The sequence below is a fragment of the Sphaerulina musiva genome (assembly GCF_000320565.1).
Source record: "Sphaerulina musiva SO2202 unplaced genomic scaffold SEPMUscaffold_1, whole genome shotgun sequence".
NCBI lineage: Eukaryota > Fungi > Ascomycota > Dothideomycetes > Mycosphaerellales > Mycosphaerellaceae > Sphaerulina > Sphaerulina musiva.
The window spans coordinates 462,779-484,946 of record NW_016017383.1 but is presented as its reverse complement, the minus strand read 5'-3'; the positions used below and the strand labels follow the sequence as shown (position 1 = coordinate 484,946).

Sequence of the window (22,168 nt, the reverse complement as noted above, 5' to 3'; positions counted from 1 at the left end):
AACGCAGATGCGATGCCATGTGGCTAAATGGTCATCTATATCTCGAATTAAATGGCGCAACTTCTATGATTGTTCGAGGTGGCGCTCGGTGTGCACGGCCCTTTCAAGTCTTTTCGAAGTGCTTTCGGTGAAGGTCACGGATTCGGGAGAAAGAATGTGTGCTTACGATTGTTCTTCGCCCACGCACCAGAACAATGCAATGTTCCCTATCTATGGAGCACTTACTCGCACCGCTCGGGTAGTTTCATCTACACATCTCATGCACGTAATGATTTGGCTCGTCGCTACTCTCAGAATGTGCCCACCTGCAGTGAAGGTCTACAAGGACGTCCTCGAAATTCTTCGAGATTCCCTTTGAGTCGCGAGGATAGCGACGACCGTTTTCCGTCGTAAGTGCACATTCAGTAATCGTATGTCGTGAGCGAGGCTGACCGGCACAGGTTCTGGCCCGCCACATCCACTAAAGGCGTATACAGGCAGCTCCATGACCTTTGCCTCACGACTTGTTGGCGCTGGCCTTTTCACAGATCCAGTCGTTCAGGCCGGCACGGTTCCTCGCAATCTCAATAGCATAGAATTGCATGCGCACAGCTAGACTTGATTAGTAACAAGTTCCAATGAAATCTCCTCTGCCACATACCGAAAATGGTTTCCTTCTCTCCATACTCGACCGCTGGACTGTTCCGCACCATGGCGCCAAAGTTGTAGTCCTCAATCTTCGTCTCGTATGCATTGATGAAGTTCCGCCACCGTTCTTTGCCCGCCTTGCTCTTCATCTCGTCCTCGTTGATGGTGGCCTTGGGGTCGAAATCGGGGAACTCCTGTTTGAAGTGTTCGAGGATCTCGTCGTCCATTTTGGTCAGACGCAATTTTGAGCCGGGCACCTTTTCGAGGATGGACCAGTAGGTAGACATGTGCTCGACGACTATGGTATGCCGGTCAGAGATCATACACTCTATATGCTGCTGCTGTCTTCATGCCCCACCTTTGACAGCAAACTGCTTCTCAATCTCCTCGAAGTTGTCGGCATCCTCGGCGTTGATGGGGCCTGCAGCTGTTTGGAGCGACATGGCGAAGGTATAGGAGAAGGTGGTGGATGCAAGAGGGAGCGATGATTCTTCTTCTGTGGCAGGTCTGGAAGATGTTTTACAGCATAGACGGAGCTTATCCACGAGGATGACATAACAAGGTTCATAGATAGCGACAGGGTTCTTTTTGCGCTAAAACTTTTTATTATTCGCAGTGTGGAGGGAAAGGTAGAAGCAGCTCTGGTTCTGGTGCTGGAACATATCAACCATGTCGTCGCTGCACGAGAGTACGACGTCGGCGGTGTCTCTCCAGGACAGGCTGGACAAGATCCGCTCGTCGCCCAAGCTGCAGAACCAGCAGCAGACGGGCGTCGTGCTCAACGCCATCGAAGATACGCTCCGCTCGCAGAAATCCGAAGCGACGCCCACCGCCTACTTCGCCGCCTTGCTGTCGCTCCTCCAACAGTACATCACCGCCGACCGCATCGTCAACAAGGACCTTGCTGCTGCCGTCGTCTACCTGCTCGACCTCATCACCAGCCATGTCCCCGCCCCGCTACTTCGCTCCAAGTTTCCGCAGATCCTCGCCAGTCTCGCGCCCGCCTTGACACATCCTGAGGCAGAGGCGCCTCTTCTGCGTGCGAGTATTGGCTGTCTGGAGTCGCTCCTCATCGCGCAGGATTCACAAGCATGGAGCCTCCCGCAGTCTCCAACCAGTCCGCGTGGAGCAGTGGGAGGTCTTCTGGGACTGGCCATGGACCAGCGTCCCAAGGTGCGGAAGAGGGCCCAGGAAGCACTGAGTAATGTACTCAGGCAGCCACCACCTTCTCCATCGCTGGATCACCCTGCCTCGGGCATGTGCGCCGAAACCGCTCTGGGCCATTTGCAGACGGCCGCGGAGGATGCGACCAGCAAGAAGAGGAAGCAGAGGCATCAGGAAGAGACATCGCATGATCCAGCTCTGATGCATGCGCTGCAGTTGGTGAGGACAGTAGCCTCTGCCCAGAATGGGTGGCCCAGCAAGAAGATTGACGCCTTGTGCGAATTGCTGCTCAACATCTCGAGAGGCAGCAATGAATTCCTCACAATGGCCGCTTTTGAGATTTTTGAAATCATCTTCGCTGGTCTCGCCAACGAGGTCTCGTCTACCAAACTGCCAAGACTGCTCGAAATCATCACGGAACTCCAACCTTCTCAAAATGACTCGCAGCTGCTCCCTCCATGGATCGCCGTGCTCAGCAGAGGCTACGACGTGTCCGCTCAAATTGAGCCAGATGAGACGTTCCAAAAGCTGCCCGAACTGTTCGGCAAGATATCTGTCTTCCTCGCATCGTCCTCGCATAATGTACGTGTTTCCGCCAGTGAGTGTCTCATTTCACTGCTGCACACCTGCGTGCCGGATTCTGTAATTTTAGATCCTTCCGTCATGGACGACAAAGCGATGGAGAAAGTCGCGCGAACCCTCAAGGAGCTCCTCAACGTTAAATATCAGACTGCATGGATGGAAGTGTTCAATGTGCTTGCAGCAGCATTCGAAGTCTTGCGATGGCAGGCGTGTCCACTTCTCGACAACATCATCAAGGCTGTGGGAGATTTGCGAGGCGACGATTCCTTTACCGGCAAGAAGGAAGCCGATCAAGTCTTGTCGGCCGCCATCAAAGCTGCTGGGCCCGAAGCAGTACTGAAGATTCTCCCACTCAATCTCGACGGCAAGGCTGCTAAAGGACCAGGTCGAGCGTGGCTTTTACCTGTCATGCGTGACTCTGTTTCCAACACGAACTTGGCACATTTCCGCGCGGCTCTGGTGCCCCTTAGCGAAAGCATGTTCCAAAGAGTATTGGGCCACGGCGACGCAGAGAAGACGATGGAGATCAAAATTTTCGAAACAGTGGTCAGCCAGATATGGTCATGTCTTCCCGGCTACTGCCAGCTACCTCTAGACCTAACAGAAGCAATTGATCAGTCATTTGCAGAATTGCTGAGCAATCTGCTCTATCAACAACCTCAAATGCGCACAGAGATTTGCCGCGCCTTGCAAAACCTAGTTGAGACAAACAAAGCCATTGCAGAGCTGGACGGCGACGAGAACCTTATTGAGCAAGGTCGTGTCAGTCGAGCTGATGCCCAGAAGAACTTGCAACATCTCGCTGGTTTTGCTAGCAATCTCCTCGCCGTGCTTTTCAACGTGTACAGTCAAACACTGCCGCAAAATCGGGGTAACCTGCTACAATGCATCAACGCCTATCTCAGCATTACTCCGGAGCAAGAACTGTTGGAAACCTTCCAGCGCGTGGCAACAATGTTGGAGACATCACTGCCAGTCGAAGGACCGCAGACACAAGCCGATAAACAGAAGTGGGAACGCAAGGAGGCTAAGAGCAAGATGCCACCAACATCACACACACTCATGGACCTCATCATAACTATGGCAACCTATCTACCACGTGAGAGCTTTGCCGGTCTGTTCATTATGGCTGCGAATGTTGTCAACAAGCAAGACGACCCACAGCTCCAGAAGAAGGCATACAAGCTGATCCCACGCCTTTCGGAGTCTGAGATTGGTCGTCAAGCGCTGGCAGAGCGCAACGCTGATCTTCAGCAGTTGCTTCTTGGCTCTGCCGACAAAGTCTCCGCACCAGCTCGGCGGGACAGACTGGCATCGATAGCTGAGATGATTCCCGGTCTCCCGACGACTGACCTGCACTTTATACCCTCAATCATCCCCGAAGTGGTGATCAGCTGTAAAGAGGTCAATGAGAAGGCACGAACAGCTGCCTTTGATCTACTCGTGCTCATGGCCGAGAAGATGGCGGAAGGTGGAACCGTGATCAACGCCAAAGTACCTCATATGCCGGCAGATGCTGCGCCCGTGCCAGCCAGTCTGGAGGAGTACTTTACCATGGTGTCAGCTGGCCTCGCAGGCTCCACACCACATATGATCTCAGCGTCCATTACCGCCTTGACCAGACTTCTATTCGAGTTCCACACTCGCTTGTCGGAGACTACCGTTGCCGATTTGGTGCAGACCATGGACCTCTTCCTCACTTCGAATAATCGTGAGATTGTGCGTTCTGTGCTTGGCTTCGTGAAAGTATGCATCATCTCCCTGCCAAGTGCGCTAGTATTGCCACGCCTGGAGACGTTGATTCCAAACTTGATCGTCTGGAGCCACGAGCATAAACAACAATTCAAGGCCAAAGTCAAGCACATCTTCGAGCGCATGATTCGCAGATTCGGCGTGGAGCTTGTGGAGAGGTACACGCCCGAAGCAGATCGCAAACTGATAGCGAACATTCGCAAGACTCGTGAACGTAGAAAGAAGAAGCGAGAAGCAGGAGACGAAGGAAACGAGGATACAGGAGCTGGTGCGCCTCGGCGTGGCAAGTTTGAAAGCGAATACGATGAAGCCGTGTATGGATCAGCCTCCGAGTCGGAATCCGACATTTCCGACGACGAAGTTCTCGGTCGCGCGGCTGCAAGAGGTCAAAAGGCAAAACAAGGCGGTGGTAATCAATACATTGTAGAAGACGAAGACGAGCCTCTGGACCTGCTGGACCGCAAAGCTCTCGCTCATGTGTCGTCTACGAAACCTTCCAAGCAGAGAGGTGGCGCATTGGAGGGCAATAAAAAGAGCAAGGCGAAAACAGATCTCGACGGCAAATTGGTCTTCAACGATAACGATGATTCGGACATTGAAATCGATGAGCCTGGCGATGGCACGCTCGAAGGTGGAATCAACGCATACGTCGAAGCACTGAAGAGCAAGAATGCGCCGACGAGAGGTCAAAAGGGGAAACTGAAGTTCAAAAATGTTCGAGATCACGCTGGAGATGATGACGACGAAATGGACATTGACGAGGACGACGCTGTGGCAGCGAAGAAGAAACTAGACGCGAGAATGCCTCGCGGTAACAAACAACAACCTCAACGACGAGGATTGGGAGGTGAGAGGAACAAAGGCGGAGGAGGAGGCGGCGGAGCTGGCTTCTCAGGTGGTAGCAACAAGGTGCAAAAATCTCCCGGGCGGGGAGGATTCAAGCATGGATTGCAAAAAGGTCGAGGAAGGGGTGGTGGTGCTCGGAGATAAGAAGAAGGCCCTCCTCAGTTTTCTTGTGAGAGACGTCGATATTGAACGAACGATAAAAAGGCGTACGGAGGAAAAATCTACAGCAGACAATACCTTATATTTCCACACACACACACACAAAGTTCTGTTTTTTCACCTATCTTGCTAACCGCGACATTTCCTTTGCATGTCTTGACTTTGCCAGCCGCATCTCGGAGTGATATCTGATGATCATGTAGGTCGGTCGGAAGGTAGGTATTATACCTTACCGTCTACCTTATATACTGCTGACGATTTTATATACATTCCATTCCATTCCATTCCATTGTACTATAGAGGTAAATCGACATATTGCGCACTCCCACTTCCTGGTGGCAGTCCCACTTGGCTATAGCATTCACTTCTCCGACGAGGCTTTGTCCCTTCTAGTCCAGTATTGCTTACCTTGTTAGTAGGGAGGATAGGTATGGATTTGTAGAAAAAAAAACATGTGTACTTATAGGTAAGGTGGGTAGGTACCGGTATCTACATAGGTATTCATACACATATACATAAGGTAGGTATACAAAAAGAAACGGGCAAGGATTTTACCGTTACCTTACCATGACCTAGGTACGTAAGGTACTTTTATATAGTCTTCTAAGTCTTCTTCAGCTTCTTCTTCTCATCATTCCCAGCACCACCACTACCACTACCATCAACGCGTGCTTGCGCCCGAGCCTTCTGCTGAGGAATTCTCCAACTCGTCTCCCATCCATACAAGGCGCCACTACCAAAGACGAGGGTGGAGCCAAAAATCATCAGGGGATTCAGACTGTGGCCGAAAATCAAGGTGCTGAGGATGAACGAGACCAATTTGCGGATATTCAACACGATGGTCACCGTGACAGCGGAAGACTTGGATGAGAGGAGATTGACTCCGGAGATGCAGATCAATTGCGTGAAAGCGTTGATGACGAGGTAGAAGATGCCTTGCGGGGTGCGAGCGGCATAGGATAGGATGTGACCCATGAGGTCGCCGATGGAAGTTCCTTGGTTTTGTTGCACAAAGTTGTGGAGTCCGGAGCGCTGCACGTCGAGATAGGGTGTGTTTGCCAGTCGGTGGTATTGATTGCGTAGGGTGCCGGAAAGAGGGAGGAAGAATGGCAAGCTCAGAACATGAGAGTAAAAGAGGTTTTCCGTCCAGCTGGCTCCGAATCGGGCATACGTGTCTTCGGTGTATGCCCCCATGTATGCGGAAAGGAACTGCGCGAGAAGGAGGATGGCGAGACCTTCGGTGTAGTCGGAAGATGAGGTATGAGATTCGTATGACATTTTCTTGCCCTGCGAAAAAAAGAAAAAAGTATGGTTAGCATGACAGAACAAACATCTTCTCGAGCTACTACTCGTAGTTGTAGATGTAGTAATACCTTTCTCTGCGAATCCGCCCAAGCACTAATCAACACTCCCACGGTAAGCAACACCACACTCAACACCTGCAACAGGCTATATCGTTTCCCGCGCACAAAGCCCGCAATCATGGTCGTGACACTTCCAAAACTGCGCAAGATGATGTGCACGGGCACACTGATATTGTAGGCAAAAGCCCAATTATTCAGCATATTAATCCCAAAAAACATGAAAGCGATAAACGCCCATCTTCGCATCGGAACTTTCGGTCGTTGTAATAATAAGGAAGATTCCGCTCCCGACGAGGAGGAGGAGGAAGAGGAGGAGAATTGACTCGGGTAGGCGAAAAAGGTAACGAAGAGGAATTGGAGGAATGTGATGATGAGACCTATTTGCGAGAAATTATTCAAACATGTTTTTTCGTGGTTGGTATGGAAGCATACATCTGGTGAGTATACCTGATACGAGGATGACTCGAGTTGGTAGTAGTCAACTACCTTGCTAAGGAGGTAGGTAGGTACCTGTACCTGTAGATATGTACTCTGGATGATAGGAGGAGGAGGAGGTGATTAAAAAAAATAAACATACCACTGCCCGGCTCCACTTTCACAATGGTTTCGAGAGTAAAGACATTGGTACAGCATCCGCCGAAGATGAGGGCCGTGGTTGTCACGGGCTCAATTCCGGGTATCATGCTGCCTGATGTGTCTGTCTGCCTGTCTGCCTTTTTTTTTGTCTTTGTATTTCAAGAGCTGTAGGACCAGAGAATGGAAGCAAAAAGGGGGTAGAGGGTGGATATTTTTATTTTTTTGAGTTTGGTGAAGAGATGTTGTCATTTGTTGGTTCTCTTGGGGACATGTATGTCGGAATTCTGGATGATTAAGCGGCCTTCCCGACAACCGCGTCGTAAAGAGAAGGAAGTCGCGGAGACGGCATCAATTTGCCATCAAATATTGATTCTAGCAGTGACTCTGGATGCATAAGGTGAAGTTGTACCGGAGTGTATACATGTACCTGATTACACGACAACAACCTCACCCGTTTATTTCTTAGCCACATGGGCCCTACCACCTGGCTCAAAAACGTGGAAAACATCATCATCATCTCCCTCTCCCTCTCCCTCCACCTCCTCCGCCACGCATGCATACATGTGACCACCACTTTACCAAAAAGACAAAAAAAAACCCCACCTCCTCGAAAACATCGCCCGCGTGCGTGCGTGCGTACGTGACCCCATCATCCTCATCGGCACCAAGCGGACATACATGTGCCTCCTCCATTTATCGAGCAAGCAGTACATTCGCTTGGTACATACCTTACATACATACCTCCTATATATAGGTAATACAACCATGGCGACCCCAAATAACTTTTTTTTCGAGTAGAAACAAAAAAAACAAAGAAATCATACCATGGGTTGCATAAGCTACGTACTCACCTACAGACATACGCGCTTACACAAATTTTTGTCCTTATAGGTGCCTTCCATTGTGATTGAAATGACGAAAAAGAAGAAAGAAAAAAACCGGATACATACCTGTAGAGTCACACGTTACACACACATGGCAAGATCGGGAAAGCGGAACCAGCGGAGGGAAGGTTCTTTTTTGTTTTCTTTTCTTTTTTTGGTTCCTGTGGTTCTGTTCTTTGAAAAGAATCGTCCGAAGCCCGTCTGTGTAAGTTTGGAACTGTCTGGCGGGTACCTTTTAGGTGGTATGGATGGATGAAAGGATGAATGGATGGATGGATGGATGGATGGATGGATGGATGAATGAAGATGTTATGATGTCGATTGACTGTGGCTAGGAAGCTGTTAGGATGTGAAGATTCTGCGATGGTGATGATGATGGTGATGATGGCGATGATAATGGTGATGGTGATGATGATGATGATGGTGATGATGATGATGATGATGGTGATGATGATGATGATGATGGTGACGATGGTGTTGGTGATGATGATGATGAGGTACCTCTCGGAGAAATGGCGAAACTCTCTGTCTTCTCTCTCTCCCTTTTTGAGGTATACTCGCTTGCTTGCTTCGCAAGTACGCTCTTCTGTCTTCGAGTTGTCTTCGAGTTAGGATTAGTCTTGCCTTGTCTTTTCTTGCCTTTTCTTTTCTTGTCTTTTCTTGTCTTGTATCATCTCCCGTCTCCTTTTTCATTCACCTTGTATGCCTCATCTGCCTCATATGCTCGTATACTCATAAACTTCCATCTCCTACAAGCAGCGCGATCGATCTTCACCACCCAAAAAAAATAAGGTACCTTGAAGCAAATATTAAAGTATTAGTACCTCTGAAAACAAAAAAACAAATTAAGATAAAAGGGACGATAAAGGGGAGGTAAGGTAGGAAACTATTGTTTCTTCCTTCAAAGTTAACAGGTAACTTTGAAGTTGGGCAACCTTTTGAAAGTCGGGCAACTTCTAAAAGGTATAACGTCAATCGTGAAAGGTACAAGAGCTTTGGGTTTTATTGTTCTTCCTACCTAATAGAATAAGGTAGCTATGCAACAAAAGTATATATATAAGTGAAGTAAGGTATACGGATATGTAAAGTTACGCGTACAGGTAGGTATAGGCACAAGTGGAAGTAGAAGTGGAAGTGGAAGTAGAAAAGATTAACATACCTGCGGTAGCACCTTGTATGCGTAAGTGAAAGAGTGTACTAGAGAGATTAGGCAGTATTGTATTCTATATATTGTATCCGTAGAGCTTTCACGATTGTCTAAAAAAGAAAAGAGACTTCTGCTACCTTACTGATTCCCTTATACTTCCCGTCTTGTAGTAGCTCTAGGAGTAGGTACATGGTACCTGTAATGTGACGAGATGTCATCATGTGGATGTTAGAATGTGATGATGAGATGTCATCATGCGGATGTGATGATGTGACTTGACAAACACCTCAGGTACTATACCTCCTAGAGGTAAGGTAGATCGATCACGCACAAGATATACGCACCGTTTCACCCGTTCGTTTTCCGCGCACGTGCATGCCCGTACCTTTATTTTCCTTTTTTTCCTTTTCACAGTTTTCCCTTTCAAACTGCCCGTGTTTCTCTCTACAGAGTCATGTGGAAACTACGTCGGCAGATGCATTGGGGTCGTGCGTAGCATGTGGGTGGCTGGGTAGGTAGGTAGGTGCCCGGGTTTTATGGGAGGACGAACGATACAGGTACCTGAGGTAAGAGGTCATAATGGAGTTTTTGTTTTTTGTTTTAGGTTACCTAGTGTCGTCGGTGTTCCTGCCAGCTAACTGGATCCTCGTCCTCCAGTTGCTGTTGTTGCTGTTGCTTTTGGTGTTGTTGTTGTTTGTCGTATACCTGGTACGTATCGGTAAAAGGTAGGTAGTGGCATGTGATTTCCCCTTCCGGCTTTCGGCTTTCGGGAGCCCGGATCGAGGTAATTGGCAACGGGCGGTGCTAGTAAAGATGGACGACCGGCTGGTCGGCGCTTTCTCGTGCGAGAAATAGAATTTGAGCACGCGCGATATAAGGTAGTTAGTAGGAGGAGAGAATTTGTGATGAAGTATAGAGTCGCACCCATTGGCTTTCGGTAGGAGATGGTGAATTTTAGCGGACCAAGAAACATGTGGGTATCCTGATTAGGTAGTTCTACTAAAATGGGCTGGGCAAAGCAAGGTTGTGACGTGTCCGTGTGTGAGAAGAGAGTGAAGAGAGTGAAGACAGCGCAATGACCGGTCTGCCGCGTGAATAGTCACAGTAGTGCGATACAGGCGGAAGATAAACCATGGATAGCATGGCCCCAGGATGGGTGGGGATGGGGTTCGCCGGTTCGGGGGAGCTGGAGACAGGGAAAAGCTTGTCATCGAACCGTCCACGCCCACGAGAAACAAAGACAAATGGGAGAATGCGGCAGCCACGAGCAAGCAGGTGTCGCAGGTTCCAGTAGTTTGCCTTTTTTTACCCTCCATGAGGTAGCGTGCTGCCGCTTGCGAGACGATCAAGGCAGAAAGAGAGGTAGAAACTCAGGTACCTGACAATACCTTATTACCTGTAGAGAGGGAGGGAGAGCCGAACATGAGGGGCGTGTGCCAACGTCTATCGTGCAGCGGTTCTCACATCCCCGACAGGAAGGACGGGATGGAGATTGTCATCATTCATTATTAGGTGGGTAGGTACCTGTATGATTATGATGATTATTCTGATTATTACTATTGGCATGAGAGCTACAGCCTACAGTGGTAGTAGGAAGGTAGTGCCGTAGTACGTGCTGCTATCAGGTACCGGGCGGACACACACCCTGGCACATCTGCTAAAAGGATTCAAGGAAATGCAACCACTCGCGTCGCTCCCACGTGCTCCGGTGGTGGTGAACGTGAGCCGTGAGCGTGAGGCGTGAGCGTGAGCGTGAGCGTGATCTTGGATCGTAAACGTGATGTGATTTGACCCGGGCTTGAGATGGCCGTGCGGGACTTCCGCCTCGTCCGTTCTCCATTCGACCACTATATGTACCTTGTGTGTGTAAGGTACTAGATGTTGGTGATGATGATGATGATGATACAGGTAAGTTAATGATAATGACGATGATGGGAATAATGTCATTGTTACATGTATCCATAATTGTTCTTGTTGTCGTCGCGAGAACTAGGAGGTACCTGACGGTACATAGAAAGTGCCGGGGTGCGTAAGTAGAAGATCGCTGTCGTCGCGCCCATCTGGAGCCAGCCGCTGCCTTCTCCGCTGCCGCTGCTAAAACGAGGCCCGCCGGAGGTAGAGATCCTGTCGCGTTGCACAGACTAGAGCGAAGCGTGGTTCCTTGCATGGAACGAACCTTTTTTCCCACACCTCTGAGTCGCCAGCCCGCAGTTACAGAGGTAGATAGGTGGTAGCTACCTTAGTACTAGGTAGGAGGTAGTTAGTATTCGCCCTGCGCAATCCGATTTACCGTGAGTCTCGTCTCGAGAGCTAGAGCACAGCAAAGCAAAAAAGAAGCTCTCACCTTGTTGCTGCTGCTGCTGCTGCCACTGCCGCTGCCACTGCTCGGTCCACCGCCCACTTGCTGCTGCCACCACCCACTGGCCACTTCTTTTGGCTCGGCGTCTGCCGATCGACCACCCGCCCAGCTCCACCTGCACATTACATACACATCGGGCCTCTCTGGACGTGGCAGCAGAAACGTGCCAGCCCAGCCCAGTCCAGTCCCAGTCCCAGTCCCAGTCCCGTCCACACTGTCCAGTTAGTGGTCCACTGTCCACACTTCTCGTCTCTGCAGTCTGCCAGTCTGCACACATCCCATCCTATCCTATCACATCCCCGACGCTGCCGGCGAGACCCTCACGCGTGTTGCTACTTTTCTCTCACGACCACTCGACCTCTGCTACTGCTGCTGCTGCATTCTTCTTTCTTGATCCCAGCCCAGTCCCCGTCCCGGACACCAGGTTCTCGCTCAGGTGTCGCTCGATGGTGTCGCTAGCTCCGCGAAATCTGCAGCCTCGACCAAAACGAGCGCGACCTGACCCTTCTCTGCGCAGCAATTGAGCCCACGAGCCATCTTTGTGTGCCGCATAGCACCGCTTCTCTCGTGCTCTCGTCGCCGTTTCTTCCCACCATCGCCGTACCTGAAAACCTCCGCTGCTGCTGCTGCGAACGGGACCGCCTTCTCGACTTCTATACTGGCTGGCCCCGCACGCGAACGAACCTGTAACCTCCGCTTCATCACACAGCAGACTTCACCGTCCTGGACCACCACACACATTTTCCGCTACTACATACCCTACTCCTTCCTACTGCCTCCGACTCGTGCCAATTCACCATATCCTGCGCCCACCGGCGAAGGCTCTGCCTCTGCTGCTGAGCTGCAACCTCTTTCCTGTCGACTGGTGTCGTGCTCAGCGGTCCATTCGCGCGAAACGTTGCGACACGCTGCGAGCACACCACCACCACCACCACCACCACCTCTTCCACTACTACTAGCACCAATACCAGACACCGCCACTACCACCACTACCATCGCTCGCGCAATATGGCATCTTCACATCCTGCCATCCAACTACAGCAGCATAGCCAGGGACTGCCATCCATCACGAGCCTCACCAATGACCTGCCCAAGCCAGCAGCGCCCATCTCACCTGAGGGCCAATCGCTTACGGACTCGGGACGAGACTCGGGAACATGGCCGCAGCCTCAAAGCAAACGTAAGTCTCCCACCACCACCACTCCCACCCCCAACCCAGCCCACATGGCCCACTGCTATTGGAAACTACCCTGGTTGTTGCCATCAGCCGGGACGTGTTCGCATGGCGACAGCGAAGCGTGCATCCGTGGTCTCGGCATCTGGTTGCCACATGCCCTGCACTGCATCTGCGCAAGTACATGTATAGATGGATTCCAAAGCTAACACCATCGCCACAGATAATTCTGCCAACAGCCAAGGACTGCAAGTGCATACGTTGTTGAATCCTGATGACTCCCCGTCGCGAAATTCGATGCCATGTACGCCGCTGTCCGCGCGAGTACCCATTTCTCATCAAGTCGGCGCCTCCCAGCTGCCGTCGCTCAACCAAGGCTTTCATGAGGGCCCAAACCGTGACAGCTATGGCCAACAACGCGATAGTCTGGGGCGTGAGCTCAACCGAGATAGCTATCGTGATAGCAGAGACCTGGCCCCGAGCTCGCATCTGGATTCTCGTCGAAGCAGTGTGGACAGCCGCATGCACCAAGGATTCAACTCGCTATATATCAATGGACCCGCCTCACCCTACGAGAGCGCCAACACATCACAGGTCTCTCTTGCCGCCAGTCTGCGAAGACAACCGGGACAGCCCATCTCACCGCTCAGTACTCGGTCGAGTCAACGCGGCCAGCCCGCGCCGCGCATCGCACCACCCATTATGCCCGTCGGCCGCGGGCCTGGTGTGCCAGATCCCACGGCAGCGAAGCCTACTCAAGGTTTTGCCTGGGCATTCCCAGACAGTGCCATTCCAGAAGAAGAGCGACGAGGCTCGGACAGCGGAGAGTCCAGTACACATAATCCGTCCAGGCAGAACAGCTTTGCGGCATCATCGGTTCGCAGTAGCATCTTCTCCAATGACTCGCATCTACCCATGGGGCAACGTAGGTTCACAGAACATGGTAACAGCGTACTTGCGGAAGAGTACGAAAGGAGAGCTGACATGATTGCAGAGCCTTCGACGACGCACCACCATTCTCTTCAGCACCGCACCATTTCTGGCCTGCAGCATGAGGGCCTGAACGCACAAGGTATTGGTAACTACAGCCGGACGCCAGAGCTCCGAGTCAGTCACAAACTTGCCGAAAGAAAGCGTCGTAGTGAGATGAAGGATTTGTTCGAGGACCTGAACAAGGCCGTTCCCCAGAATGGAGGCACAAAAGCCAGCAAATGGGAGATTTTGACGAAAGGTACGGGCTTGAGAAAATCGACGTAGCCATTGGGGTCTACGGTTGCTGACGATATACACAGCTATCGAATACATTCGCAGTCAACAGCATCACGAGCGTAATCTCCAAGCAGAAGTTCAGCGTTTACAGCGGGACAATGACTTTGCTCGCGAGGCGCACAAGGAGAACGACATGCTCAAGACCGAGGTGCAGGTGATGCGTGAGCATCTCAGGCGACTGGAGCCCAACGCGGCCCACATTTATGGCCATTTTACATCCCAGCTGAATCAGCAACAAGCACAGGGCAACGGGGGCCCCGGGATCGCTCTGGCTCCCCTAAACACAGCACCAGGCATCGGTCAGGCACCCGGGCCATTCAACGGCGCTGCTGCTCCGGCTGCCATGCAAGGCGTCGAGTATGGAACATATACGCGGTAGGGCCGCCCATGCCGGAGCGACTCTCTGCGTGGACTCACAACGACGACGAATGGCGCGAATACGTTCAGCGCGTGGCCAGTGCCGCCCCCCGAGCTTTCGCAAGCGGCTGTAGCATGAACGCACCGCATTCCTTTTGTTTCGAATGGCGCCATCCTTCCTCAGGCGCGTCGCTATTTGCACTGCATGCCGCGGGTGCGGTCAGAGCCTAATCCGCTCTCCATCGGAATTGTTATTATGGCAGGAGCCCTTGATACCAGCACTATACCATCACACGTGGCGCCTCGGAGCGGGCGCACGGGTCGCAGCAGAGTCTCGCGACTTTTTGTGAACGACGGAATTATCTATAGACAGCGCTGGAGTATCTTGTACTAGTGCGATATATTGTATCTTAGCTGAAAAAAAAGTAGCACGACTACGTATGAACAGGGTCCGAGTGTTGATTGGAATTACCTAGCTTACTTGAAGCTTACATAATCACAGATAAGACATTATCTCCGTTGCTACCTTCCTGTTGCAGTACCTTACGTGTCTTCTCCAGTCGTCTAGCACATCCATGGATGTACCTCACTGACCCAGGGTAGGAAGCAGAGCAGAATCAGCAGGTATGCCTAGTAGCTTCGGAAGCACCAACGAATGCTAGAATACCAGGCATCTCTTGCCAGCTTACTGTTGATCTGGCCGCCCTAGCGAGGGTTTGACCCATTCCGACAAAGGACCAGCCCATCGCTCCCGACCGTAAATTCTCTCGAAGGGTCGTGCATGTTGGCTTCGCAGCACTGCCCGGCGCGAACATGGCGGTAGAGGTCAATGGGAGCCGTTCCATTGGAGCGAGGGATTCACTGGACTCCCGGGACTCAGAGTCGGACTCATTGGAACGACCATCATACTCGACTGCGCATTACGACGAGGAGACTCTGAATGCAGAAGAGGAAGCGGAGAGACTTTTGATGGGCGGACGAGATGGAAGAGCGGGCCAGAACAAGATCAAGCGGCGAAATGGGCGGCACGATAAATGGCGAGGCAGCCGCAACATGGGCAACGACAGCGAGTCGATGCTCAAGATTGAAGATGGCGGCAGATCGAGCGATGACAGCGCCAACTCCAGCGATGTCGACGCGCTTGACCTCAGGGCACACCAGGTGTGTACCCGGAGTCGAAATACGTGATTTGTACAGTCCTCCAGTATGGCTGACGAGCGTGTATACGTACCACCTAGTCTTCATCGAAGCTGGCCAAATGTAGCAGGTTCACCGCGCTGCACATTATCATCCTCGTGGCCTTTGTGGCGTTCGCGTATGGCGCATACAGAGCATCGCGCTCCATTGCAAGATCATCGCCTTCGTACGCTGTGAAGACGTTGTCGAATGGCACCCATGACTTTGCACCTACGACAGTGCTCATCTCCCTAGATGGCTTCCGCGCCGATTTTTTGCATCGTGGCCTGACACCCACCTTGAGATCCTTTGTGCAGCAGGGCGTCTCTCCGATGTATATGATGCCCTCGTTCCCAAGTTTGACGTTCCCTAATCACTTCACTCTGGTCACGGGCTTATATCCCTCCGAGCATGGTGAGATCTTGCTTTTTGTTATGAAGTGCCCTGTCACGTTGGAGTTAACGTGTGAACTGATTCGTGTGCACTTTCAGGCATCGTGGGTAACAACTTCTATGATCCCGTCATGCACAAGCAATTCACCTATGCCGATGCAAGTCTCAGCATGGTAAGTCGAGCTGGCGGTGATGGAGAGCTTTCAAAACAAACCACTGACGAATAAGAAACCCGAGTACTGGAACGCTGAGCCATTGTGGGCGACTGCTGAACTGCAGGGTATCAAAACCGCCATTCAGTAAGATCTTCTGTGGACGTGTCCTGGGTCATGTTCGATCTGTCACTGACACCGGACAGCATGTGGCCTGGATCAGAGGCACATATCGGCGGCGTGGAACCAGAGTATGTCGATACATACAACGGCGACGAGGCGCTGCACAACAAGGTCAACCGGATTCTGGGCTGGCTCGATCTTCCTGGACCTTCCGCCGTCGAGACACGAGAAAACGCAACAAGACCGCAATTTATCGCGGCATACGTGCCCAATGTAGACGCCGATGGGCATAGGTATGGCCCCAACTCGACATATATCAGAAGCACAATCGCCGAAGTGGATGGGATGCTCGAGTTGTTATTCCGTGGTATTGAGGCACGCAACCTGTCAGACATTGTCAATATTGTGGTGGTCTCCGATCATGGGATGGCCACTACAGACACCACCAGACTGATCCAGCTAGACGACTTGATTGATCTCAAAGAGATCGAGCATACGGACGGCTGGCCGCTTTACGGATTGCGACCTTTCAACCAGTCCGAGGCGAAGCTGGCCGAACTCTACAACGCTCTCAAGGTACAGGAAGGCCTTCATGAGGGCAAATTTCAAGTGTTCTTGCGAGATGATAACATGCCGGAACGCTACCACTTTTCTAACAACAAACGAATTGCGCCTCTGTGGATCGTACCGGAGGTGGGATACGCCATTGCGCCCAAGCATGAATTTGACGTGGCTGCGGCGCTGGAAAAGGGCGAAATCTTTCACCCACGCGGCTTGCATGGTTATGACAATGATCATCCCCTCATGCGAGCCATCTTCGTCGCCAGAGGACCCGCATTTCCCCATCCCAAGGGTAGTGTAGTGGATCCGTTCTACAACACCAACGTCTACAACATCATCTGTGATTCCTTGGGGATCGAGCCTCGACCCAACAACGGCACCATCAGATTACCATTCCAGACTACAGGGCTACATGATCCTGCGGCGTACGAACAGCCGCCGGATGACCCACCGCCCATCGCTCATTGGGATGGTGGTGCCATTGTTCCCTCGGTTGTGGGCACTGGTGCTGGCTCACCTCCCAAGGAGACGGAGGCAGAAGAGCAAGCAGAACCAGTGGCGGAAGAGATATCGGCGCCAGCATCGGAGCCAGCATCGGAAGCCGAAGCAGACCAAACTGAAGCCAGCGAGAAGCCAGGTGACGAGAGTACGTCATGGAGACAGTGGATTGATGGCCATATTGACCAGGTGAAGAATTGGGTGACTGGCCTATTTGGCGAGCACAAGACTGTTACGTCTGGGACGTAGTCATTGGTCATTGCTCAAGACAAGCTGTCTCCCGACGGTACAGGATGTATATTGACACCAGCAATCGCAACTTTCTCACCAGTGCCGCGCGGTATTGCCGCACTTCGCCTCACTGTAACGTCCGAGCAATCGTTCCTCATGTCATCTTGCCACATTGGTAACACGACATTCGCCACAGCCACCGCGCACCACCCAGCACCAAAATTTATAGCTTCGCCCTTCCCTCATCGCTTTCCAGCTCCTCCAATAACGTCTCAAACCTCTCCTTGAACACCTGCACCAACTCGGGATCCATACTCGACATATCAATGCTCGGCGTACTAAACAATGCCTTTCGAGACCCCGTCACCCCAAACAAAAATTCTTCTTCTCGCGCTCTTACGGTCGCTGTCAGATTGCGAAAATCTGCGGCAAATTTGAATATGTCTTCTTTGTTATTACTTTGTGGAGATGGAATGGGAAATGTCCCTGAGCGGATTTGGAGATCGCGGTTTCCGATGGAGGATACTCCGCAGGTTTGGGGGGTGGGGTTTTGGTGGGTGGGGTATGCGCCTTGGATGTTGTTGTTGTTTTGGTTGGAGAGATGTTGGACTTTGCCTCGGTCGGCGCGTTCGATGCTGTAGAGATATCTGTGTGAAGTAGTCTTGGGTTAGCTAAGGTACCTTAGGAGGTATACATGTATTATATGTGGAAGAATAGTTATGTAAAGGTAACTCACTGATTCGCAAGCACAAGACCCGCACCACGACTCGTCAGAAACTGCTTTTTCGCATCCTTCTCTCCTGCTGCAGCAGCAGCAAAATGATTCAATCTCTTCTGATAAACCGACAACTGTCTCTGCGCCTGACGCGCCAACAATTTCAATCTCCCCGCCACACTCAATCGCGCCGAGAGAAACGGCAAAGCGATTCCATCGGAAAACGCCAGCATCATACTATCCGGCTCGGAATTCCAACCGAAAAAAGCACGAGGATTGAGAGGAAACCCCGGAATGAAAATTTTGCGCTCTGAAAGCGGAATCTCGGGGGATTGTCGTTCGTACATTTCCATCATGCAGACGCCTACCATGGCGTAGATTCCTGCTCCCATGCTGGCTTGGGCTTCGCGGACGAGTTTTTGTAGTTGGGCGGTATGTTGGGCTGAGACGCGGATGTGGATGGGAAGGGTGTTGAGAAGTGGTGTGCGAGTGTAATCTAGGACTTTGTTGTATAAGGGGGGAAAGGGAATTGGTGTACACTTTTCGATTTTCTTTCCTCCTCCTCCGATTTGACGACGACGACGAAGTAAGGGATTCTCGAAGCCGGCGGGGAGAGGACGACGGACGTGGCGGAGGATTCTGGTGATGGCCCAGAACCAACGTTGTCGGGCTTTGGAACCTGGGATGGGAGGATAGAGCGCTTCTTGGGGAGGTGGTAAGTGCTTTTGCATTATATTGGGATCGATGGCTGAGAGGATTTTCGCACGGAGGATGGGGATGGGATCGTTGAGGGATTGGAGAAGAGTTTTTATCCAGATGTTGACGGAGATTCCATCGGCGATTTGATGGGCGAGGATTAGTTGGATTCGGAGGATGTTTTCTTCTTCGTCTTTGCCTTCTTCTTCTTCTGCTTTTTCGATAGTAAGAGGTAGCACGAAAGCTTTGGCTAGAGCTACGTCGGGATCGATGATGCGAGCTGTGTTGAGTGTGTGATTGTAGAAAGTTGAGTGGTCGACTTGGGTGTAGTGGTCTTGGAGAAAGATGAGATGTTTCTTTGCGGACTCGATTGCTGCGTTGATGTTTGCGGGGACGTCGACGGCGAAGTGGAGGCCTGGGATCAAGTCGGAATAGATGAGCGTTAGTTGGTCAGGACAGTGGCGCTTCGTTGATGGGGTTTGAGATGCAAGATGCAAGATGTACGTACCTTCGGGTGCGATTGATGATGATGAATGAGAAGAAGTCTCGTCTGCCTGATTAGAACTGTCATCCTTCTTCTCTCGAACTGTTCTCGCTCCGAGTAGTAAATGTCTGGTACCTAGGTAGGTATTCAAATCGTCAGCAAGTCAGTCAGTCATTCATTTCGCCTCCCCCTCATTCATTCTTTTCCTTTCCTTTTTCTCTTTTTCTCTCTTTACCATTCACTCCTCCGCACTACCTTGCACTTCTTCCATCACCATCAAATCACTCCTAATCAGATCCAAAACCAAAAAGAGAAGAGTTCAATCCAAAACTTACAAAGTCTCGTCCAAGCCAACAATATCCTCTCCCGAAGAGATTCTTCTTCCTGTTTCTCTTCCTCCTCGTTCTTATTCTTCTTCTTGGAAATCGCAATCTTCACCATACAAGACATATCCGCTCTTCCTTCGAAAAATCTTCCATCGTTATCGAAACTGAATTCACACTATTCGTATGACCTCATAACGAATGCATATAAAAAGTCAGTGGGTGAGATCTGATTACATTGTGACACTCTACTCTGCTCTGCTCTGTTCTAGAGGGATTGGGACTTTTCTTTTTCTTTTTCTTTTTCAAGAGGTATGAAAGTTACTGATATAAAGGGTACATGTACTTACAAAACCCAGAGGTCGTCGGAAGAAGAATTGGTTAGATGAGGTAGAGGGTGAGGAGGGGGAGGAGGAACTTTTGCGCAGCTTCTGCCATTTGTAGGCTTCTTGGTTTCCATATTGGGAGAGCCAGGTTTCCATATTTTCTTTTTCTATCTTCTTTTTTGCCCTTGTGTTTTGTGTGGGGGTGAGTTTCACAATTGTGCGTTGGTTGTTTTCTCGAAAGATAATAATGGGGAGGCTCCTGTCAGCGTCGATGGACGGGAAAAGAGTGTGGGTTGAAAGTGGAGAGGGGATGGGAGGAGGGGTGATGACTTTTACTTGTGCCACATCAGGTCACCGCCGTCTCGATATAGATATAGCGTCTGCGGTCGGACTCGACATTACAGTGGCGAGCTTCAGATCGAGTCGAGGATAATTGGTATTTGCACAAGGATGGCATGGACATCTACGTTTGCTGGTAGAAGCTCTTACCCGAGTTCTTCTTTGCTGGAAGACGTTGTATCACAAGAAAATGTTCATCCGTTGTGGTAAGATTCGTAAGAAGTCAAACATTGTACGAAGGTGGAGATCTAATGGCAAATCATACTTGACCTAGCACGAGGAGGAATGTTCTGGCGTGATCTATGAGTTGGATCTATTGCTACGCCTGGTATCGTTTTTCTGTCTCAAGATCGACTGCAACCCAGAGCTGGTGAGAATGCCAGAGGAGACTCGGTATGAATATAGCCAAGATGCTCTACAAGTTTATGGAGCAGTGATGCCTAGGAAAGCGTAAGGTCAGCAAAAAGGTCGCTCATGCGCGATCAAAAGAATATATCTTACCTCCATCAGCATTCACCAGGGCGCCATTGATCATCTCGGCCTCGTCCGAAGACAAAAAGGCTACCAATTTAGCCATCTGTCCCAAGTCTGCATATCCACCTTCCCAGTCACCAAAGGTCTTCTTCATGAGCATCATACCCTCCATGTTGAAATTGCCACCCGCCAGATCGTTTCCAATATTGGTCTGCATCGCGCCAGCGGCAATAGCGTTACAGCGTATGCCTTTCAGTCTGTAAAAAGCAGCAGTATTCTTGGTCAGGCCTATGAGACCAGCCTTGCTTGCGGTGTATGCAGCACCATTGGCGAAACCTTTGAAACTTGCCACAGATGCAATGTTGACGATACTGCCTTTCTTGTTGTCCCTCAAAAAGCCGTTGACAGCACGCTTGATGATCGACATGGGGGCAGTCAAGTTGACTGCAATACAGCGGTCCCATTCTGCTCGCTCCATAGTTCCCGCCGGGTTGAATTTGTCCATGACTCCGGCCGAATTGACGATATAATCAAATGTTCCGAACTTGGCTTCAGTCTGTTTGAAGAGTTCATCGAGATCTGTTTCCGAGGTGATATCCGAATTTAACGCCAGCACTTTGGGGGAGCTGTTCTTCTCTGAGAAGTCATCGAGGAGCTGATGGTTAATGTCACAAACCACAACATTGCAGCCCACGGCGATGAAGTTCTCGGCGATGGCTCGACCGAGTCCTCCACCTGCCCCTGTGACAAGTACAGTCTTTCCCTCGTGGCCCATGTTGTAGGAGGTAGCTGAGTCTGCTGTGAAGATTGGAAGCTTTCCAGGTTGGTTCGCGAAGGGGAAGGGAAGAGATCTAAATCGTCGCTAGGAGGTAATCGATACGAACCTCAGTCTCGCTTGCGCCACCGTATTTGTGCGCTTCTCGCTTGCCTTGGCAGACGCCGATTGCTCGTGAGCAGACCACCATCGTGTTCACGGGTCGGTGTACCATTGAATTGAGTTCAGGTGCGAGGGGCACGTTCCACTTCGCCAAGTCACCCTCGCTGCACCATACTTTGGCTTTGCGCTAGCATTTCACGTGACTGATGGTACACTATACTTATAAGCTCTAGAATCCACACTGGATTTCCTGTTTCCTCTTTTCTTAAACCACAACCACGACGAGGAAGCTACACTAGAAAGCAATTAATTCGCGAACCGATTCCTGAATTAAATCACCAATAAGCTAATCGAGAACGGAGCGAGAGAGGGCTAAGGAGAGCAATCAATTTGGGAAATAATTTACGAATCAATTCCCTCCTCGACCGTAAGTTACTAAACCTTTGTTATCTTAAGTACTAAGTAGAAGGCTAATTAATTCAGAAATCGATTCCGGCGCAATTCGTCTACCTTGATCGTTTACGGCCAATAGTGAGTAATT

General features: G+C 50.8%; 7 protein-coding genes across 7 annotated transcripts; 3 read left to right on the top strand and 4 right to left on the bottom strand.

Annotated features, from left to right (window-relative positions):
- Positions 1 to 22: 22 nt before the first annotated feature.
- On the bottom strand, positions 23 to 1,118 carry SEPMUDRAFT_145607 (DUF757-domain-containing protein). The gene is made up of 3 exons (XM_016903158.1): positions 986 to 1,118; positions 641 to 925; positions 23 to 591 (listed from the first exon to the last, which is right to left on the bottom strand). The coding sequence occupies exons 1-3, from the start codon at positions 1,068 to 1,070 to the stop codon at positions 497 to 499; spliced, it is 465 nt and encodes a 154-aa protein (XP_016764451.1). The 5' UTR covers positions 1,071 to 1,118; the 3' UTR covers positions 23 to 496.
- A 192-nt stretch (positions 1,119 to 1,310) lies between these two features.
- SEPMUDRAFT_145606 (NUC173-domain-containing protein) lies at positions 1,311 to 5,219 on the top strand. Its single transcript, XM_016903157.1, has one exon. It carries the CDS (start codon positions 1,783 to 1,785, stop codon positions 5,113 to 5,115), a length of 3,333 nt encoding a protein of 1,110 aa, XP_016764450.1. The 5' UTR covers positions 1,311 to 1,782; the 3' UTR covers positions 5,116 to 5,219.
- A 391-nt stretch (positions 5,220 to 5,610) lies between these two features.
- Positions 5,611 to 7,198, bottom strand: SEPMUDRAFT_55550 (UAA transporter). Its single transcript, XM_016909366.1, has 3 exons — positions 7,072 to 7,198; positions 6,504 to 6,871; positions 5,611 to 6,417 (listed from the first exon to the last, which is right to left on the bottom strand). The coding sequence occupies exons 1-3, from the start codon at positions 7,175 to 7,177 to the stop codon at positions 5,734 to 5,736; spliced, it is 1,158 nt and encodes a 385-aa protein (XP_016764449.1). The 5' UTR covers positions 7,178 to 7,198; the 3' UTR covers positions 5,611 to 5,733.
- A 5,534-nt stretch (positions 7,199 to 12,732) lies between these two features.
- On the top strand, positions 12,733 to 14,710 carry SEPMUDRAFT_121884 (HLH-domain-containing protein). The gene is made up of 3 exons (XM_016901736.1): positions 12,733 to 13,559; positions 13,629 to 13,865; positions 13,927 to 14,710. Exons 1-3 carry the CDS (start codon positions 12,827 to 12,829, stop codon positions 14,280 to 14,282), a joined length of 1,326 nt encoding a protein of 441 aa, XP_016764448.1. The 5' UTR covers positions 12,733 to 12,826; the 3' UTR covers positions 14,283 to 14,710.
- Positions 14,711 to 14,918: 208 nt separating this feature from the next.
- SEPMUDRAFT_145603 (Phosphodiest-domain-containing protein) lies at positions 14,919 to 20,117 on the top strand. The gene is made up of 9 exons (XM_016903156.1): positions 14,919 to 15,421; positions 15,499 to 15,850; positions 15,928 to 16,001; positions 16,057 to 16,127; positions 16,187 to 18,040; positions 18,130 to 19,219; positions 19,313 to 19,423; positions 19,624 to 19,789; positions 19,962 to 20,117. The coding sequence occupies exons 1-5, from the start codon at positions 15,074 to 15,076 to the stop codon at positions 17,409 to 17,411; spliced, it is 2,070 nt and encodes a 689-aa protein (XP_016764446.1). The 5' UTR covers positions 14,919 to 15,073; the 3' UTR covers positions 17,412 to 18,040; positions 18,130 to 19,219; positions 19,313 to 19,423; positions 19,624 to 19,789; positions 19,962 to 20,117.
- Positions 17,617 to 20,096, bottom strand: SEPMUDRAFT_33398 (uncharacterized protein; the record flags this gene model as incomplete). The annotated part of the gene is made up of 5 exons (XM_016908537.1): positions 17,617 to 18,040; positions 18,130 to 19,219; positions 19,370 to 19,423; positions 19,624 to 19,789; positions 19,962 to 20,096. Coding segments are annotated over 5 exons (1,869 nt in total), but the record flags the coding sequence as incomplete, so codon positions are not given.
- A 400-nt stretch (positions 20,118 to 20,517) lies between the features above and the next one.
- SEPMUDRAFT_145602 (NAD(P)-binding protein) lies at positions 20,518 to 21,607 on the bottom strand. Its single transcript, XM_016903155.1, has 2 exons — positions 20,778 to 21,607; positions 20,518 to 20,716 (listed from the first exon to the last, which is right to left on the bottom strand). Exons 1-2 carry the CDS (start codon positions 21,523 to 21,525, stop codon positions 20,700 to 20,702), a joined length of 765 nt encoding a protein of 254 aa, XP_016764445.1. The 5' UTR covers positions 21,526 to 21,607; the 3' UTR covers positions 20,518 to 20,699.
- Positions 21,608 to 22,168: the final 561 nt, after the last annotated feature.

Excerpts from the sequence above, each read along its gene's own strand:
- SEPMUDRAFT_145607 (XM_016903158.1), bottom strand. The coding sequence starts at position 1,070 with ATGTCGCTCCAAACAGCTGCAGGCCCCATCAACGCCGAGGATGCCGAC. Across the intron at positions 926-985 it reads GAAGCAGTTTGCTGTCAAAG|TCGTCGAGCACATGTCTACC; the intron begins GTGGGGCATGAA and ends GGCATACCATAG. Across the intron at positions 592-640 it reads AGAGAAGGAAACCATTTTCG|CTGTGCGCATGCAATTCTAT; the intron begins GTATGTGGCAGA and ends AATCAAGTCTAG.
- SEPMUDRAFT_145606 (XM_016903157.1), top strand. The coding sequence starts at position 1,783 with ATGGACCAGCGTCCCAAGGTGCGGAAGAGGGCCCAGGAAGCACTGAGT.
- SEPMUDRAFT_55550 (XM_016909366.1), bottom strand. The coding sequence starts at position 7,177 with ATGATACCCGGAATTGAGCCCGTGACAACCACGGCCCTCATCTTCGGC. Across the intron at positions 6,872-7,071 it reads GAAAGTGGAGCCGGGCAGTG|GTCTCATCATCACATTCCTC; the intron begins GTATGTTTATTT and ends TCTCGCAAATAG. Across the intron at positions 6,418-6,503 it reads GGGCGGATTCGCAGAGAAAG|GGCAAGAAAATGTCATACGA; the intron begins GTATTACTACAT and ends TTTTTTTCGCAG.
- SEPMUDRAFT_121884 (XM_016901736.1), top strand. The coding sequence starts at position 12,827 with ATGGATTCCAAAGCTAACACCATCGCCACAGATAATTCTGCCAACAGC. Across the intron at positions 13,560-13,628 it reads GCATCTACCCATGGGGCAAC|AGCCTTCGACGACGCACCAC; the intron begins GTAGGTTCACAG and ends ACATGATTGCAG. Across the intron at positions 13,866-13,926 it reads ATGGGAGATTTTGACGAAAG|CTATCGAATACATTCGCAGT; the intron begins GTACGGGCTTGA and ends CGATATACACAG.
- SEPMUDRAFT_145603 (XM_016903156.1), top strand. The coding sequence starts at position 15,074 with ATGGCGGTAGAGGTCAATGGGAGCCGTTCCATTGGAGCGAGGGATTCA. Across the intron at positions 15,851-15,927 it reads CTTATATCCCTCCGAGCATG|GCATCGTGGGTAACAACTTC; the intron begins GTGAGATCTTGC and ends GTGCACTTTCAG. Across the intron at positions 16,002-16,056 it reads CCGATGCAAGTCTCAGCATG|AAACCCGAGTACTGGAACGC; the intron begins GTAAGTCGAGCT and ends CTGACGAATAAG.
- SEPMUDRAFT_145602 (XM_016903155.1), bottom strand. The coding sequence starts at position 21,525 with ATGGGCCACGAGGGAAAGACTGTACTTGTCACAGGGGCAGGTGGAGGA.